The sequence below is a fragment of the Bubalus kerabau genome, chromosome 11, assembly GCF_029407905.1.
Source record: "Bubalus kerabau isolate K-KA32 ecotype Philippines breed swamp buffalo chromosome 11, PCC_UOA_SB_1v2, whole genome shotgun sequence".
NCBI lineage: Eukaryota > Metazoa > Chordata > Mammalia > Artiodactyla > Bovidae > Bubalus > Bubalus kerabau.
In genome coordinates this window covers 15978008-15993915 of record NC_073634.1, presented here as the reverse complement: position 1 = coordinate 15993915, position 15908 = coordinate 15978008, and the positions used below count along the sequence as shown (strand labels likewise).

The 15908-nt window shown below is 47.1% G+C and overlaps 1 protein-coding gene across 21 annotated transcripts in view; it reads left to right on the top strand.

Moving 5' to 3' along the window:
- Positions 1 to 15908, top strand: part of DYSF (dysferlin) — a 223026-nt gene that overhangs the window by 155973 nt on the left and 51145 nt on the right. For 12 of the 21 annotated variants that reach the window (XM_055539677.1, XM_055539693.1, XM_055539689.1 and 9 more), the window contains 2 exons: positions 257 to 333; positions 7037 to 7099. In XM_055539677.1, coding sequence (XP_055395652.1) covers positions 257 to 333; positions 7037 to 7099 — 140 coding nt within the window. The remainder of the gene's footprint in view (positions 1 to 256; positions 334 to 7036; positions 7100 to 15908) is intronic. The other 9 variants (XM_055539691.1, XM_055539687.1, XM_055539698.1 and 6 more) reach the window with 1 other exon arrangement.

The following is a 15908-nucleotide window of genomic DNA, read 5'->3' as shown; positions in this document are numbered from 1 at the left end:
TGGGGTTGATGCTGTGGTAAGAGGCCATGTGGAAAAGGCTGCAGGAGAGGGAGATGCAGGGATCAAAGGGATGAGGAGAGAGGGAACTGGGGAGATGGGGAGTGTGAAGGATGATGCTGGGAGAGGGAAGGACCGGGGGAGGAAGAGGAAGACATGAGTGAGAAGTGTGGTGAGACCCAAGGCCGAGTCTCATGGCTCGGGAAGGGTGAGTCCCCAGGGGAGCCCCTCTCAGGCCTGGACACTGCTTTCCCTCCAGATGACGTGAGCTTACTCAGTCCTGGGGAAGATGTGCTGATCGACATCGATGACAAGGAGCCCCTCATCCCCATCCAGGTAGGAAGGGTCCCTGGGGACAGACACTGGCTCCATCAAGAGCCACCTGGTTTACCATCTCCCCCCACCTTGCTCCCCTTCCTCATCACGCAGCCTCCATACGACACTCTCCTGTAGCCTGGTGGCTGACACCTGACAGATGGAGGGACCCAGTTAGGAGCTTTCAGCCTGGATGGGAGCAGGGCGGGGGCTTGCGGGAAACCCTGTGGGTCTACCGGGCAAGACCCAAAGCATCTGAGAAAAATGGCCCTGTACCTTGAAGGCCACGTGGACGGCTTGCCCCTGGTGATCACCAGGAAATCAGGGTCAGAGGAGCAAGAAAGAGGGAAGGACAGGGTGAGGAGTGACTGGCAGTCTCCGGGGTGCCCAGCTCCGTTGTTAGGACCTTCCTTGGGCGGAGATTCATCAATGGGCTTGTGCTTGGTGGCACCCTGGAGGCAGCTTGAAGGACGGGTCTGTGTTCAAGCCAGTAGTCCCTCACACCCCATCCCCTCCACCTGCGGGAGGGAGTAGGGGCAGGAGAAGGGCCTTGCTGCCAGGGTGTCCAAGAGGCAGTCCTTTGCTCTGTGCTCCACCTGGTGAAGTGAAACTCCCTCTTTGTGACTCTTTCTGACTCTTTGCGACCCCATGGACTATGTAGTCCATGGAATTCTCCAGGCCAGAATACTGGAGTGGGTAGCCTTTGCCTTCTCCAGGGGATCTTCCCAACCCAGGGATCAAACCCAGGTCTCCCACATTGTAGGCGGATTCTTTACTAGCTGAGCCACAAGGGAAGCCCCTTCCACCTGGTGACCCAGGCGTCAATGCCAAACAGCATGGCAGGAGAACTGTGGCATCTCTTACTGAGGGGGGATCACTCTTCCCACCTTGGGCTCTGGGTGGCTGTGGGTCCTGTACAGCTGGGCCCACCCAGCCTTATCACAGTGGAGACGGACACAGACCTCACTGTGAACACCAGCCTTGAACAGCTCTGTTCCATCTGCTCCAGGTTGTCACCCTCTTCTTGGCTTTGCTTGACTCTGGCTGCCCCATGGCACCTGGGACTCCCAGAGCTTCTGGGCTGCCCAGAGCAGAGCCTTCCAGCCTACGTAGAGTGCGCATGTGTCCTCAGGCCCACAGCCTATTTATTCACTAGGGAAGGGATGGCATTTTGGAAGGGTTCAAATTTTTTAAACAATCAGTCAAATATTAGCCTTGAGAGCAAGAGGACAGCCTTGGGTGCTGGGTCAGTCTTGGGGTCCTCAAAGCTGTCCCTGAGATGTGCTTACAGGGGCTTCTGTCTGACATTTAGGGTGAATTTCTGCTTCTTCCCATGCACTCATCTCTCACCGTTTTGCTGCTTCCAAGGGGATATTGCTGGTGTTCAGTCCTGGGCCACACTGCGGCTGACGCAAGAGCTTTATAGTTGCTCTCAGGTGTCACAGGAGCTAAGCAGCCTCACGAGGTCCCAGCTGCCCACTTCTCCCACCTCTCTGGCTCTCCAGGGCCCCACCCCACCACCCTTTCTGCTGGGGACACCTCTGGCCAGCACCGGTCACTCAAGACTCAGCCTAGGTGAGGTCATCTCCTTCTAGGATTCTGCCCTGGCTCCTTCACTTCTTCTGCAAGTCCTGTCTCTGTCTGGGTCACTGCCCTTGCCTTAAGTCATGCTGATGCTGTTTTAAATGTTAGCATGTTTCCTAGACTAGGCTCAGGGCAGTGAGTGGGGTCCATTCCTTTTTGCGTCCTCAATGCCAGCACAGGGCCTGGCGTAGAGGACGCATTCGAAGAAAGTCTGCTTGCCCAGATGGACAGATGGATGAGTGGATGGATGAGTGGATGGATGCATAAGTAGATGGGTGGGTGGGTGGATCCTGCCTACTCTCTGTAGGAGCTTAGGAGGAGCTTCTCTTCCCTGGGACACCCAAATGGAAATTGCAAATACTCAGAATTCAGCTGCACTCAAGGCCTGGGTGGGTGTTTGTAGCTGAATGAGGCAGATAATTAGCCCCAAGCTCGGTGCCCAGCGCCGGCTCCCACCCCTCAGCGGGCTGTCTGAGTCTGTGTGGGGTAGCACAGAGCTGGCCCAGTAGGATTTCCGTTCTGTGTGTGCTGCCCTTAAAATGTCCACAGACTCAGATGGGGAGGTGCTGTGTCGGGTCCTGCTGGCTACAAGCACAGCCAGAGGCAGACAGTGAGTAGGCCCAGGCTGGATGTCCTCCCGGCGTTGACATGAGTGAACCGGGGCCGGGGTAGGAGCCAGAGCAGGGTCGGCACTCTTTGTGGGAGGACATGGCTCGCGCTGCTGGCCAGGCGGAGGGTGGGGCTGGCTCACAGGGCCTCAGGGGTCCACAGGGAGAGGCGGCAGAGAGCTCCCCCTGCTCTGGTGGAGTAGGTTTGGATCCTGCCCTCATCCAGCTCCCTGTCTGATGGCGGAGGAGACATAACCTTATTATTACAGAGCCCCAGGCCGGCAGGGAGACCCGTCCCAGTCTCTAGGGAGCCCTGTCTTGATGGGGTCTGATGGCAGCTTCAGGAAAAAGCAATTCTGTGTTGCACTTTTCTCTGAGATCACTGATCTGATTTGGCTGGTCCATGAAATCTTTCACTGACTCTGTCTTGCACATCCCCTGTGCAGGACTTGGGAGGACCGGGGCTGACTCAGGACACCGTGGGTTCCAGACTCAGTGGTTTTCTAGATAGTTCTGGCTGGGCTCTTGTGCCCTGTCCCCTTCCCCAGTCCAGGTAGAATGGAGGGCCCTGGTCTCTGGGGACTGGAGGAACACTAAGTCTAGCAGAATTGGGACTTTTCTGGCTCCTGTTTGTCTAACCTGTGTCTCCAGGCCAGCTTACCATTCCCACTGTGACACAGCCCCTCTGCTGTGCTCACCAGCTGGGGCTGTGGACCCAGCAGAAGGCTCCTCCCCAGCTCCAAATGCTCTTTTACACATCTGGTTTCTATCTTGGTCCCTCCTGTCTCCTTGCTCTGTCACCCCTTCTTGGCCAAAGAACCATCTCCCCATCACTGCCCAGTTCCTGGGATGAGCTGCACATGCTAGAAAGTCCCGATGACCTGACGCTCAGGTCACTGGGTTGCCCACCACGGCCGAGTGTGTCTTAGGTTTCTAGAAATCTTTTGGTCTATCAAGAGTGGCCAGTTCTGGAGATGATCTGAAATGGACATATGAGACAGAGCTGTCCACTTGGCCTTCCAGGGTTCAAAAGTGGGCACCCATCTCTGGGGGTGAGGAGGGTCGTGGCCTCCTGGACTCTTCTCTAGGGGACTGGGATAAGATGAACTCTCACATAGTAACCCCTCAGTGTATTCTTGGTCTGTGCGGCTGTCCTTTGTGTAGATTTCAGAACCGTAGGCTGGGGATAGGGGTGGTGTGAGAGTGCGTGCGTGGGTGAGTGTGCGTGCGTGGGTGAGTGTGCGTGGGTGGGTGAGTGTGCGTGCGTGGGTGAGTGTGCGTGGGTGTGTGAGTGTGCGTGCGTGGGTGAGTGTGCGTGCGTGGGTGAGTGTGTGTGCGTGGGTGAGTGTGCATGAGAGGCGGGGGTGGGAGCAGATGTGCGTCAGGCTCAGTGCTGCTGCTCTAAGCCTCGTGGCCTTGCTGCCTCACTTTCTGAGGGCAGGCCAGGGGTGTCCTCAGAGAGCGGCTCGGAGGTGTTGCATTCTGTCTAGTGCGCTCCTCGAAATAAAGGATATATTCATTTTTCTCTGATTATAAATATATGTCTATTATCTACAGTTGGGAAAATATAGAAAAATAATGAACAGACAGACAATGCCTCCAACCAGGAAGACAATGTGAATGAACCGCTCCCAGCATTTCCTCTGTCCTGTCCTTCTCCCCCCGCCGCATCCCCCACTCCAGGCTGCTCTCCCTGTCTCACTCTGCCTCTGAGTCTGACCCCGCTGCATCCCCCACTCCAGGCTGCTCTCCCTGTCTCATCTGCCTCTGAGTCTGAATCAGGCTCTACTTTTACCTTCAAACAAACCTGGGGTCTTCGCCTCCTCATCTACTAGTTCTTGTGTTCTGAAGATGACAAGGGGAAGAGAAGTGGTGCAGGAACACACCTGGAGCTGGCTCCCCGCCATTCCCTAGAGGGTCTTGAGGCCCACGTAAGGGTGACACCCCTTGCCTATCCCCCACATCACCCACCTCCAGGCGTGGGAGCCGCCAGTCAAGGTGACCCTTTCCTGTTGCTCTGAGAGACCACCATGGGTAGAAGTATCCTCTTGGAGTCTCCAGGGACTCGGTGGGGGGATGTGTGTGGCCTGAGGAAGGGTAAAGAGGAAGAGAGAGCTCTTGGGAAGTCTCCCCTCTGGTGGGCAGAGACAGGAGGTCTGTGCTGTGGATCCATATGAGATGATGAGAGTGATGGCAAAGCCGTGAGTGCTCGCTTAGCAGGGACACCAAGATCTGGGACTCTGGGCCTGCAGGGTCAGTGTGGACTAGATCATCAGGGGAGCTTCTCTGAGGGGGCTGGTGAGAGGGATTAGAACAGCAGTGGGGAGAGGAGGCCTTTCCTGGTGGGCAGCTGCTGCTGCTGCTAAGTCGCTTCAGTTGTGTCCGACTCTGTGAGACCCCATAGACAGCAGCCCACCAGGCTGTCCTGCCCCTGGGATTCTCCAGGCAAGAACACTGGAGTGGGTTGCCATTTCCTTCTCCAATGCATGAAAGTGAAAAGTGAAAGTGAAGTCGCTCAGTCGTGTCCGACTCTTAGCCACGCCATGGACTGCAGCCCACCAGGCTCCTCCATCCATGGGATTTTCCAGGCAAGAGTACTGGAGTGGGTTGCCATTGCCTTCTCCCCTGGTGGGCAGAGGAGTGGGGCAAAGGCTTGGTGGCAGGCGGTGTGTGTATGTTGACAGTGTGTGTGTTGACTGCATGTGTGTGATGGTGTACTGAGAGTGTGTGTGTGTGTATGCACTCATATGTGTGTGATGGGCCTGGGAGGCTCTGGGGGAAATGCAGGCTAGTGTGCAGGAGGAGTCAGGAGGCTTGCCCTCCATGGGCATGGGGTGGGGTGCTGGGGCTGGCTGCTCCCTGGCTCCTGGCTCGGGCTAATTTTGAGCCGCCTGCTCCGGTTTTAGTCTCTGGGACGCCGTGAAGGTGGGAACGTGCTCCCAGAACCGGAGCAGCAAATTATGCCCGGATCCCAAAGGAGAACGTGTAATTTCGGAAGCTGGCCCAGACCTTTGGAGCACTATGTTTAGCTTTATTTTTTCTCCCTCTTGCACTGGTGAACTGCCGGTTTCCCTCTCACCTTTCTAAAAACGATCTGTATTAAAAATAACAATAAGGCTTCTGTGAGGTTCAGGATGAGAACCAGAGGGGCAGAGCTGCTGCCTGGCTGGGCCGGTCTCTGGGCCGCCGAGGGCTTCACGTGGAGTTCATCTGGTCGATTCAAGGGTCACGCCACATGCAGCCAGCCCCCTGGAATCCTCCAGCGGCGTGGCTGCGTGCCCGGCCGTTCTGCCCTCCTGCCTGTGCTCCTGGGCCTAAACAGCCGAGGGCCGATTTAGGGGAGGCCAGGGTCCCCCTCAGTGAGGCTCTCTTCACAGATCAGGGAGGGGACTGTGAGTTCCCAGACGACTTCTTCTGTGTTTCCCTGACCCCAGGCGAATGGGTCTCCCCACACCTTCCTGCCAAGGAAGGAAGGACACTGGGGCTTGGCCTCTTGTAGAGACTCCCAGAGCCCCCTGCCCCAGGCTGAAAGGAGAGAGGGTCTCCCTCCTGGCAGCTCTGGGTCCCCGCTTGTCTCCTCCCTGGTCTGGTCACTCCCCCTTCACCTGCCTCCCTGGACTGTTTACCCTGGCAGCGCTGCTTTATTCACACCTCTGCCCTTCACAACTCCTGTCTCCTCTGCCCACAAGGCATCTCCTGGCCACCTCCACCTAGACTGGAATGTGTCCCCCCAGGACCCCATCACCTCTTCCAGAACTATTTTAGTGGTCCCCCAAAATGTCACCCTGCCTGTAGCCCTGACCCCCACCAAGGCTCTCCTGGACCCCGCAGCCCAAGGATTCATCCTATAAGCTGGCTTCACCATACCGTGAGATTGCAGGCAAGGATCTGATGCCAAAGGAGAAGGCAGCAGGTTTTCTGTATTAAGAGGTGGCATGTCTATGAGACTGGTTTGGGGCGAAGTCGTACGATGCCCTGATGTCTGTCCTTGAGGACAGAAGACTCAGAAACCCACACTGGCTTAGGAATGGTGCTCAAGCAGGGGTTGGTGTGGCTCAGCTGTTAGGAGAAACCACCAGCCATGATGCAGAGCTTGGTGGGTGTCTGAGGTCAGGATGCTTGGAAGGCTGGGAGGGCAGGTGAGCGTGGAGTCAGTGGCGCCCAGGGCTCTAAGAAAGCAGGCGGGAGACAGGCATGGACTGAGCCCTCGCGTGTGCCTCACCTTGTCCTCGGCGTGCACAGCCTTCATCTCATCCACACTCGCTGCTGCTCTGTGACAGTTCAAGGCTTGTGCCCATTCTCCAGATGGGGATGCTGATGCAGAGAGGTCAGGGTCACGTAGAGCACTGGGGCCAGGATTTGGAGCCATACTTTTCCAACTCCAAAGCACACGTTCCTCCCACAGCTTTTGTACCTCCCTGGAGAGAGAACAGAGGGTGCCTACTCGGAGAGTTCTGCTTCCCTGGGACCATCTAGTCTTCCCTGACGGGGCTTTTCTAATCCTGTTGCTAACCAGCGTGTTTAATTTGTAGTTTGCAGATGGTCTCTCGGGCTTGGCCCCCACTAACATGGCATCTTCTCCATCCAGTCTTCATGTATGTATTGTTTACCTATTTGTGGGCACCTTGATTTCCCCGGGGGGACTGGGTGGGGTTAGGGAGTTAGGAAGGGAGCAGAGGAGGTGGGGGTGGGAGGGGAAGAAAGGAGTTTTCTGAGCCCTGGCAGAAAACAGTTAAGCTGCCCTGTGCAGTAATGGAGGGGTGGGGAGAAAGCTAAGGGAAGATTCTCAGAAACAGATGGGGCTTGGTACATCCTGGGATTTACCTTCATCCTGCTTCCCTGCGTGAGGGCTGAGGCCTTGGTTGGGATTGCGTGGGCCGGGGGAAACGGGGAAGTCTCGGGACCCTGACCGCTGGGATGCAGGACATGAGAGGCCTCTGTGGGCAAGAGGCCTGTGGTACTGCAGAACCTGGCGTCCCCAGCAGGTGCGCGCGCTGCTGGCCGCAGCTCACGCCTGCAGTTCCCGTCAGTGCTGCTGCTGTCCTCCAGGGCTGATTTCCTGGGTGTTTTCTTTAAGGGTCATGGGTCCTTCCAGGAAGATGGCTGTTGTGTCTAGCTTTCAATATGCACTCCCGAAGTCTCATGCTGAGGGCCAAGGGGAGCCCCAGGCCCGTAGGGGGAACCTAAGATATAGGACCTCCTGAAAGTAAAATTTCATTCATGGTGTCAAGAGGAGGCATTGCTGTATTGGGTGCTTTATGGCTTCTAGGAGGAGGCAATCTATATTTTAACTGTTTTCTGATTTATCTGTTGTAGAAAATACAGAAAACACAATAAAGTATAAGGCAGGAAAGTTAAAACCACCTGTATTCCTACCAGTTGGAGAGGAACACTTAAGATTTTGATGTGCCTGTATTTATAGATATCTCTTATGCACATTAATACTTAAAAAATAAAATCTGAATCTTATCAGACTTTAAAAATCTGAATTTTCTTTTACTTAAAAGTATATCGTAGATGTTTTTCCATATCTTTATATTCTTTACAAAATGCTTGCCTGTCATTCCACTGTGTGGATATCCATAAAGTTTTAACTCTTCTCCCATCCCTGGACATTGAATTTCTTTTTTAAAAAAAGACTGAAAGATTCTGTATTTGTTTTCGACTGCACTTGGGTCTTTGTCGCTGCGTGTAGGTTTTCTCGTTGAGCGAGTGGGGCTCCTCTTTGCCGTGGTGCACGGCTTCTCACTGCAGTGGCGATGGGCTGTAGGGTGTGTGGGTCTCAGTAGTTGGGGTACCTGGGCTTAGTTGCTTCGCAGCTTGTGGGATCTTCCGGGACCGGGATTGAACCCGTGTCCCCTGCATTGGCAGGTGGATTCTTAACCACTGGATCACCAGGAAAGTCCTAATTTCTTAATTTTTATAATTGTCTTATTTTATGTCCCTTAGAAGAGTTATTTTTAGTTTACTTTAAATAGGTCTAGTGCATTTCTTGTTAAGTCTATTCCTAGGCATTTTATAGCCTATTTTGCTACCCGAATGGAATATCTTTTTTTTTCTTATTATTTTGTCTAGCTGGTTATTGCTAGAATATGGAAAACAACATTTTTTTTTGTATATTTACTTTGAAACAGACTCTTTATTAAGTGCCTTTGTTACTTCTGACAGTGGTTAATTGATTCAGTTGAATTCTTCAAGCAGCTAAGATTGTTTTCTTCAAACAATAATAAATATGTCACTTTCTTTGTAATAGTTTTACCTTATTCCTTTTTTCAGAATAACATTTGGTAATTGAGATGCTAGTGAGCAAATTTATTTAGTTACTGATTCTAATGAGAAATTCTCTGTCATTTTCCCATTAATTAATTATGATAATGATTGGTAGTTTCAGGTAAATATTTTTGATCTTGTAAAGTGAAAGTCACTTAGTCGTGTCTGACTCTTTGCGACCCCATGGGCTATACAGTCCATGGAATTCTCCAGGCCAGAATACTGGAGTGGGTAGCCTTTCTCTTCTCCAGGGGATCTTCCCAACCCAGGGATTGAACCCAGGTCTCCTGCGTTGCAGGCAGATTCTTTACCAGCTGAGCCACAAGATTAATAGCTTAAAAATTAGACATGGGAGTTTAATATTATCCAGTGCCATTTATCAAGATGATCATTTTGTTTTCCATTGTTCTGTTCATAATATATATATTGATACATATAATTGTCCTGCATTCCTGAGGTAAACCCAAATCAGTCAAATGGTCATGGTATTATAACTGACTACAAATGAAGTCTTCTTATGCAGTCAATCAGGATAGGTAGTTGGTTGGCTAACTGAAAAAGTTGGTTTAATAGGAACTCATTAAAAGTCAAATATAAGTACCATAAACATTTTCTTTTTAATCATATCCATGTATCTTCATTTGACAATCATTTGATATATGCCAAGGCCTCTTTAAATTTGAATCTGCTATTGGGATATGTTGTCCTTCTGGTATAAAACACATCTAAAATGTATTACTTATTATTTTTCCTTTAGGTTTATTAAAGTTTTTGAGATCTTAATGGTAGGTGCAAAAGAACGTGAATGTGGAGTTCTTTTAATGTTTAAGATCCCCTCACACCTTTTTTTGGTCGCTTCACTTATACTTAATTTTCACCATTAAAAAACATCAATTTAGCTAAATTAATCAATAGCTAAATTAAAAACATCAATAACTAAATTAATTTTCATAGATAAAATGCCCTTTCTTTTAAAATTCAAATTATATGTATTTATAATGCTTATTGATCCAATTACAAAATTAATACAACTGGCATGAGCAGATTTGGGAACAAACAGTTCTTGGTGAACATTCGGCTCATCCCTGGGAGCTGCAGTGGATAAATTAGATTAGCTGCAGGCTTTCGTCCGCTCTGGACCTTCAATTGTTAGCAGAGAGAATGGTTGGTTTTTGTTAATCCTGGTTAAGGGGAAGTTTGCAAGGAGAAGTTTTGGTATGTGTTAGTTATTGACTTAGATTTGTTATTATTTATGTAGGATTTTTGCATATTTGTTCATATGTATTACTTTTAGGTTGTCTTTGTTAGGTTTTGCTATCAGGGTTTTAAATGAGTTTCATAAAATATTTTCTGAGGTGTACTCTCATTTTCTGTGCTCTTGAACAGTCTCTAAGAGATGAGAATGGTTGTTTAAAGGTTTGAAAATACATGAGAGGGATTCTTTATGAATCTGAATCATGCAAATTGGAAATTGCATGGTATTTTAATAGCCTTGTTTTGTGTATAAAATGTGTAATAATGTGAATCAAACTAAATTTAAAAATGATTAAGAGTCATGTAATTTAAAAGGTGGTGGCCAAATGAATTGTATTTATGGTTTAGCTGGTAAACAGGATACCTATCATCTTTTCTTGAAAATGGTGGTTATATGATGTGAGTTTTGAATTATAGGAGATCTTCAGGAATACATATTTTATACAATTGGGTAAGATGTGTCTGCTCTGTACTCATTTTATAAGACTGGGCCCAGCATCTATTTTTGAGAGGAGATTCTTTGATCACTTTCTACGTCTTCAGTCAATTTGGTGCCTTAGATGTCATCAGATGTTGTTTATTATGTTGGTATGGATTTACACATGTTACTATAATAAAAGAAAATGCTTTTGTATCTGTTCTGTTTTTTTATCTGTTCATTCCTGATATTGTAATTTATGCTATTTTATTTTTTGCTTCATTAGGCTTAATAGCATTTCCTCTATTTTATGTTTGTTTTTCATCCAAAGAACTGGCTTTTTAAAATTTTTGATTCTTCTGTGTACTTTTAATTTCTTTTTCTTTTTTAACTATTTGCTTGTCTTGTCTGACTGTACTGACTAGGACCATAAGTTTAATACTCTGTATAACTGATAATAGAGAGTATTCTTGTTTGATCTAATTGAAAATGGAATATTTATATTTCGCCACCATGAAATTTATAAGCTGAGTGATTATTGGCAAGCTAGGAGTTTTTATTATGAATGATGTTGCATTTTATTGAATGTTCTTTATGGATCTGTTGAAGTGATCGTATGTTTTTTCTCTTTTAATCTGTTAATGTGGTGAATTACATTAATAGTTTTATTTTTATTTTTATTTTTTTTTTACTGCTAAAACAACTTTGCAGTTCTGAAACTATCTATCCTGGTCATGTTATATTATCTTTTTTCTGCATTGCTGGGTTCAGTTTAGCTTAGGAATTTTTTTGCATCAATTTTTAATGAATGATAATGGCTTGGGACTTCTTTTTCTGATACTGTTTTTTTCAGGTTTTGGTGTCTAGATAATACTAATCTTATAAAATGATTTGAGGCATATTTGCTCTTTTTCTAGTCTCTGAATAAATGACAAAAGCCTGACATTATCTGTTGCGTGAAGGTTTTGGTAGATTCATTGGTAAAACTGTCTAGACTTAGTGTTCTTCTTGGGGATATTTTAAACTGCTGATACAATTTTTAAAAATGTTTATAGGACCTTTGAGATTTTCTGTTTCTATGTGAGTCACTTCTGGTGATTTATATTTTATAGGAATTTATCCATTTCTTCCTAAAATTATTGACATAGGATTTTTCATAACAACCTCTTACTTAAAAAAAAATTTCTTCACCTTCTATTTATGTTCCCTTTCATTCCTAAGGTTATATTTTATTATTCTTGCCAGAATTTGTCAGATTTTAAAAAATCTTTTCAAAGAACCAATTTTTAGCTTGCTGATTTAGCTCTATGGTTTCCTAGTTTTCTAGCTTCTAGTTGTTTCCTTTATTATTTTCTTTCCTTCCTTGGTGGCTCAGATGGTAAAGAATATGCCTGCAACGCAGGAGACCTGGGTTCGATCCCTGGGTTGGGAAGATCCCCTGGAGAAGGGGATGGCAACCCACTCCAGTATTCTTGCCTGGAGAATTCCATGGACAGAAGAGCCTTGTGGGCTACAGCCCATGGGGTCGCAAGAGATGGATACAACTGAGTGACTAACCTTTTCCTTTGATGTTTAGAGGGCTTCTTATATTTTTAACCTCTTTAGTGCGATGTCTAGTTCATCAATTTTCAAACTTTCCTCTTTTCTAATGTAAGCATTTAAGGCTATAAAATTTCCTCTAAGTACTGCTTTATGCATCCCACAAGTTTTGATACGTGATATTTTTGTTGTTTTCTAGTTCTGAGTACTTTCTTATTACTGTCATTTCTTTTTGACACTTGAATTGTTTAAAAGTATGTTTTAGAAATTCCTAACTTATGTTTGTTCTTCTTTGTGATTTCTGTCTACTTTTTGTTTATATATTTGATGCTGTGTTATTAGGTACAATTGTAGCATTCTTTTATCTTCCTAGAGAATTCAATCTTTTAATGATATGTAGCAACAAACCTCCAGTACTCTTGCCTGAAGAATCCCATGGACGGAGGAGCCTGGTGAGCTGCAGTCCATGGGGTCACTAAGAGTCGGACACGACTGAGTGACTTCACTTTCACTTTTCACTTTCCTGCATTGGAGAAGGAAATGGCAACCCACTCCAGTGTTCTTGCCTGGAGAATCCCAGGGACGGGGGAGCCTGGCGAGCTGCCGTCTATGGGGTCGCACAGAGTCGGACACGACTGAAGCTACTTAGCAGCAGCAGCAGCAGCAGCATTCTCCCCCAAACTCCCCTCCCATCCAGGTTGCCACATAACATTGAACAAAGTTCCACGTGTTATACAGTAGGTCCTCGTTCACTAAGTCTTAAGTTGCTTCTAAAGGCTAACCCCATCTATTGAGTTCCTAGTCCCAGTATTAATATTTTTATTCTAAAAGTTCTCTTTTTCCCCCCAAATCTGCTTGTTGATTTTTGAAAATCTCTTATTCCCTTGCCATATTTTTAATGCCTTTTAGTTTTTAAACGGTTTTTTTTTTCTTAAAATTCTATTTCTGATAATTCTTCTTTCTATTGTCACAACAGGTCTGTCTGCAGTTGTTTGTTTCTAACTGACTTTCACTCATGGTGCCTTGTTCATTATGTTTCACTATTTCTGACTGTGAACTCATGTTCCTTGGAACTTTATCTGAGAGTTCTTTGAGGCCTGGATGAAAGTCACATTCTTTCAGGGAGTACATGTGTTACTTTTACCAAATGCCTGGAAATATTACAAATCCAGATTCACTTAAAACTGAATGTTTGGCTTGGGCTTCTTGGACCCCACAGTCAATTTGCATTTTGGCTCCTTATTTCTTTGGCTTTTTGCTTTTTCATTTGCACCCAAGTATCTTCTTTATATTCCCATCAGTTCAGCCACTTAAAAAGGATTTTAAACATATATTATTTGTTAATTTAGGTGTTCCCACTTGGAGAGTTTTTCTGGTCCTCCAGTTTGCCATTTTGCTGGGTCTCTGTTAGAGTTTTCAGTTTGACAGTCATGATGTCTTCATGCACATTCTATTTCCTTCAGGACCAGTACTCTAACTTCTTGTTTGTGAGACCCTCTGGAGACTTCCTGAGACCATAAATTGATCATTTGTTTTCTTCCATTTTTAATCAACTCTTTAACACTTGCCTTCGTCCTCATATTATCCCCCTTATTTTGAAGCTTCATCTTTTCTTCCTGTTGTTACACAGGGAAGCCCTTGCTTGTCAAGTACCAGGAGCTCAGATGGCACTTCCATTACCGCGGAAGCCCCTTCTAATCTCAAACTCAGATGAAAGGAAGAGAGAAACAGTCTAAAGTTGCGTAATTTTACTTTGTCAGCCAGGAATCCGGCAAGGTGAGAGAAGTAAGAGGGAGAACAGGATCAGAGGCTTTCCTCCTGGGCTGAGCAGTTTGTCTTCTGTGGTGGTGGTGGCGGTCAGATGCTGGCTGGCTAGGTCAGAGCCACAGTTCTTGTGCATGGACTCCAATATAGGAGTTTCTTAAATAAAGGAGAGCTGACTCTTTCCCAGAAGGGAAAGACCAGGCAGGTGTGTTGCTTTCGGGACATTTTTATAGTCTTGGCTGTGCAGACCTTTGACACTGTGAGTTTAGACACTTGATGGGTCAATTTTCTTGGGGCTAGATGCATATTATTCAAGTTTCTAAACCAAGGTTGCCTGTTTATGATTTGACAGTGAAAAATACTTCTGTCTGGAGGATGTGATCTTGGGATCTGGCCTGTGGTCTCTCTAAAGGCTCAGCAACTGGGAAGTCAAATTGTGAATGGAGATGAGTAAAGAATCAGAATGAGGAGAGAGAGTACTGGGATCTGAAATTGAGTGGGCAGCAGTCCAAAATGGATTGAAACATCCATCTCCAATGGTACGGGCAGCTTTAGTCCCTAAGCTGGGGACCATCCCCCTGGTGATGCTGGTGTAAACAGATAGGAACAGTCAACTCTTACTCCTCTTCTTTTCTATTTCCAGGACTGATCAGGTTGTTTTTTCCCTGACATAGTCTTTCCCTAGATGTATTAGTACAGTCTACCCACTATGGTTCAGGCTCAGTGTAGAAGCCTCTCCTTGCTCTGAACCCCCCGCCCCACCCCCCCCACATTGATTTCATGGTCTGATTCTCTGAGGGCAGCCCTATTTCCCTTAATTCCAAGGTTTGGGGGAATGCTTCATTGCAGCTCATGGATACTGACAAGAATTTATCCAAAGACTTTGAAGCAAAGGTTTTCTGAGCAAAGGAATCAATTACAGGGTGTGGCTCCCAAGTGAGGAAGCATTTCCAGAAGGCAGCCAAGACAGTTTGTCTCAGTGCAATGTGCTTGCATCTCTGACCTTGAGAGTTTCAGGGGGAGTATTTTAACTTTAATATCAAGAAGTCTTTTTACCTGTACTTTTGCAGATATCAAACGTGCTAATTAGGAAAGTACTTATCTTCTCCTTAAAGTAGGTTTCTTAAGGACATGTATTTGGCACTATTGGTTCAGCAAGAATTATTGTACGTACTTGAAAGTAACAAAACTGTACTTCTTTAAAAATATCTCTGGTTCAGATGTGTTGCCAGTGCAGCCCGGCCTCCCCCCACTCCCATTAGTTCTGATTAGGGAGGTTTGATGCCTGTCACTGAGTGTAATCTGGACCTTCCTTTGTGAGTCATTCCTTCTCTCATTTTCTCAGAGCAAATACAAATCGCCCATCAAATGACAAGTGAAGGCACAGGGGAGGCAAGGGGAGGGAAATCAGAGCCGAAATCTGTTAGCTATTTGGAGTAATTGGTTATTTGCTGTGTTTGCTGGTTGGGAAGCAGAGCACATACTTTACGGTCTCTCCTGTTACGGGGGCTGGAGTCACCCGCCGATATTGGATCCTCGTTGCCGGAGCCCTTGGCTCCGGGCGCCTTTCCCCTGCTTGGCATTCCTGTGGTCTCCTCGGGGGTACACCCTCCTCCCTCGATGCGCACTGCAGGGGGGACAGCCCAGGGTGAGACTTGTCTGGCGAACTCCAGGGCCTCCTCAGGGAGGAAGAGACCCTAGCCCCCTCCCAGAAGCCCTCCCTGCCTGCCCCCTATACTTCCTTCTTCCCAAGAGGTCTTTTTCCTGGTCCACAAGGGACCTGTTTTCCTACTCAAAGGAAAAAGATTCATCTCTTCCCAGAGGGAAATTCTTGGCTTTCCTTGAAATCTACAGGACAGGAAGTTCTCTCTGAGGTCTAATTTAATGCCTTCCTACCCCTGATGGTCCTATCATCATCCCTGCCCCCTCCTACTCCCCAGCCTGGGTCCAAACAGTGCTTGGAAGTTGGTTCAGTGCTCACTGCTGAGTACAAGTGCCCCAAAGGAGCTTATCAACCTGCCCAGTGACGTGAGCACCTCTCTTACGTTCACGGAGGCATGGGAAACCAGCTTGAATTAGCAGCAAGTTCAAAATATAGAATATTTGGAAAGTAATATGACTTTGTGTATGAAAACTCACACAGTAACTAGAAAGCAGGT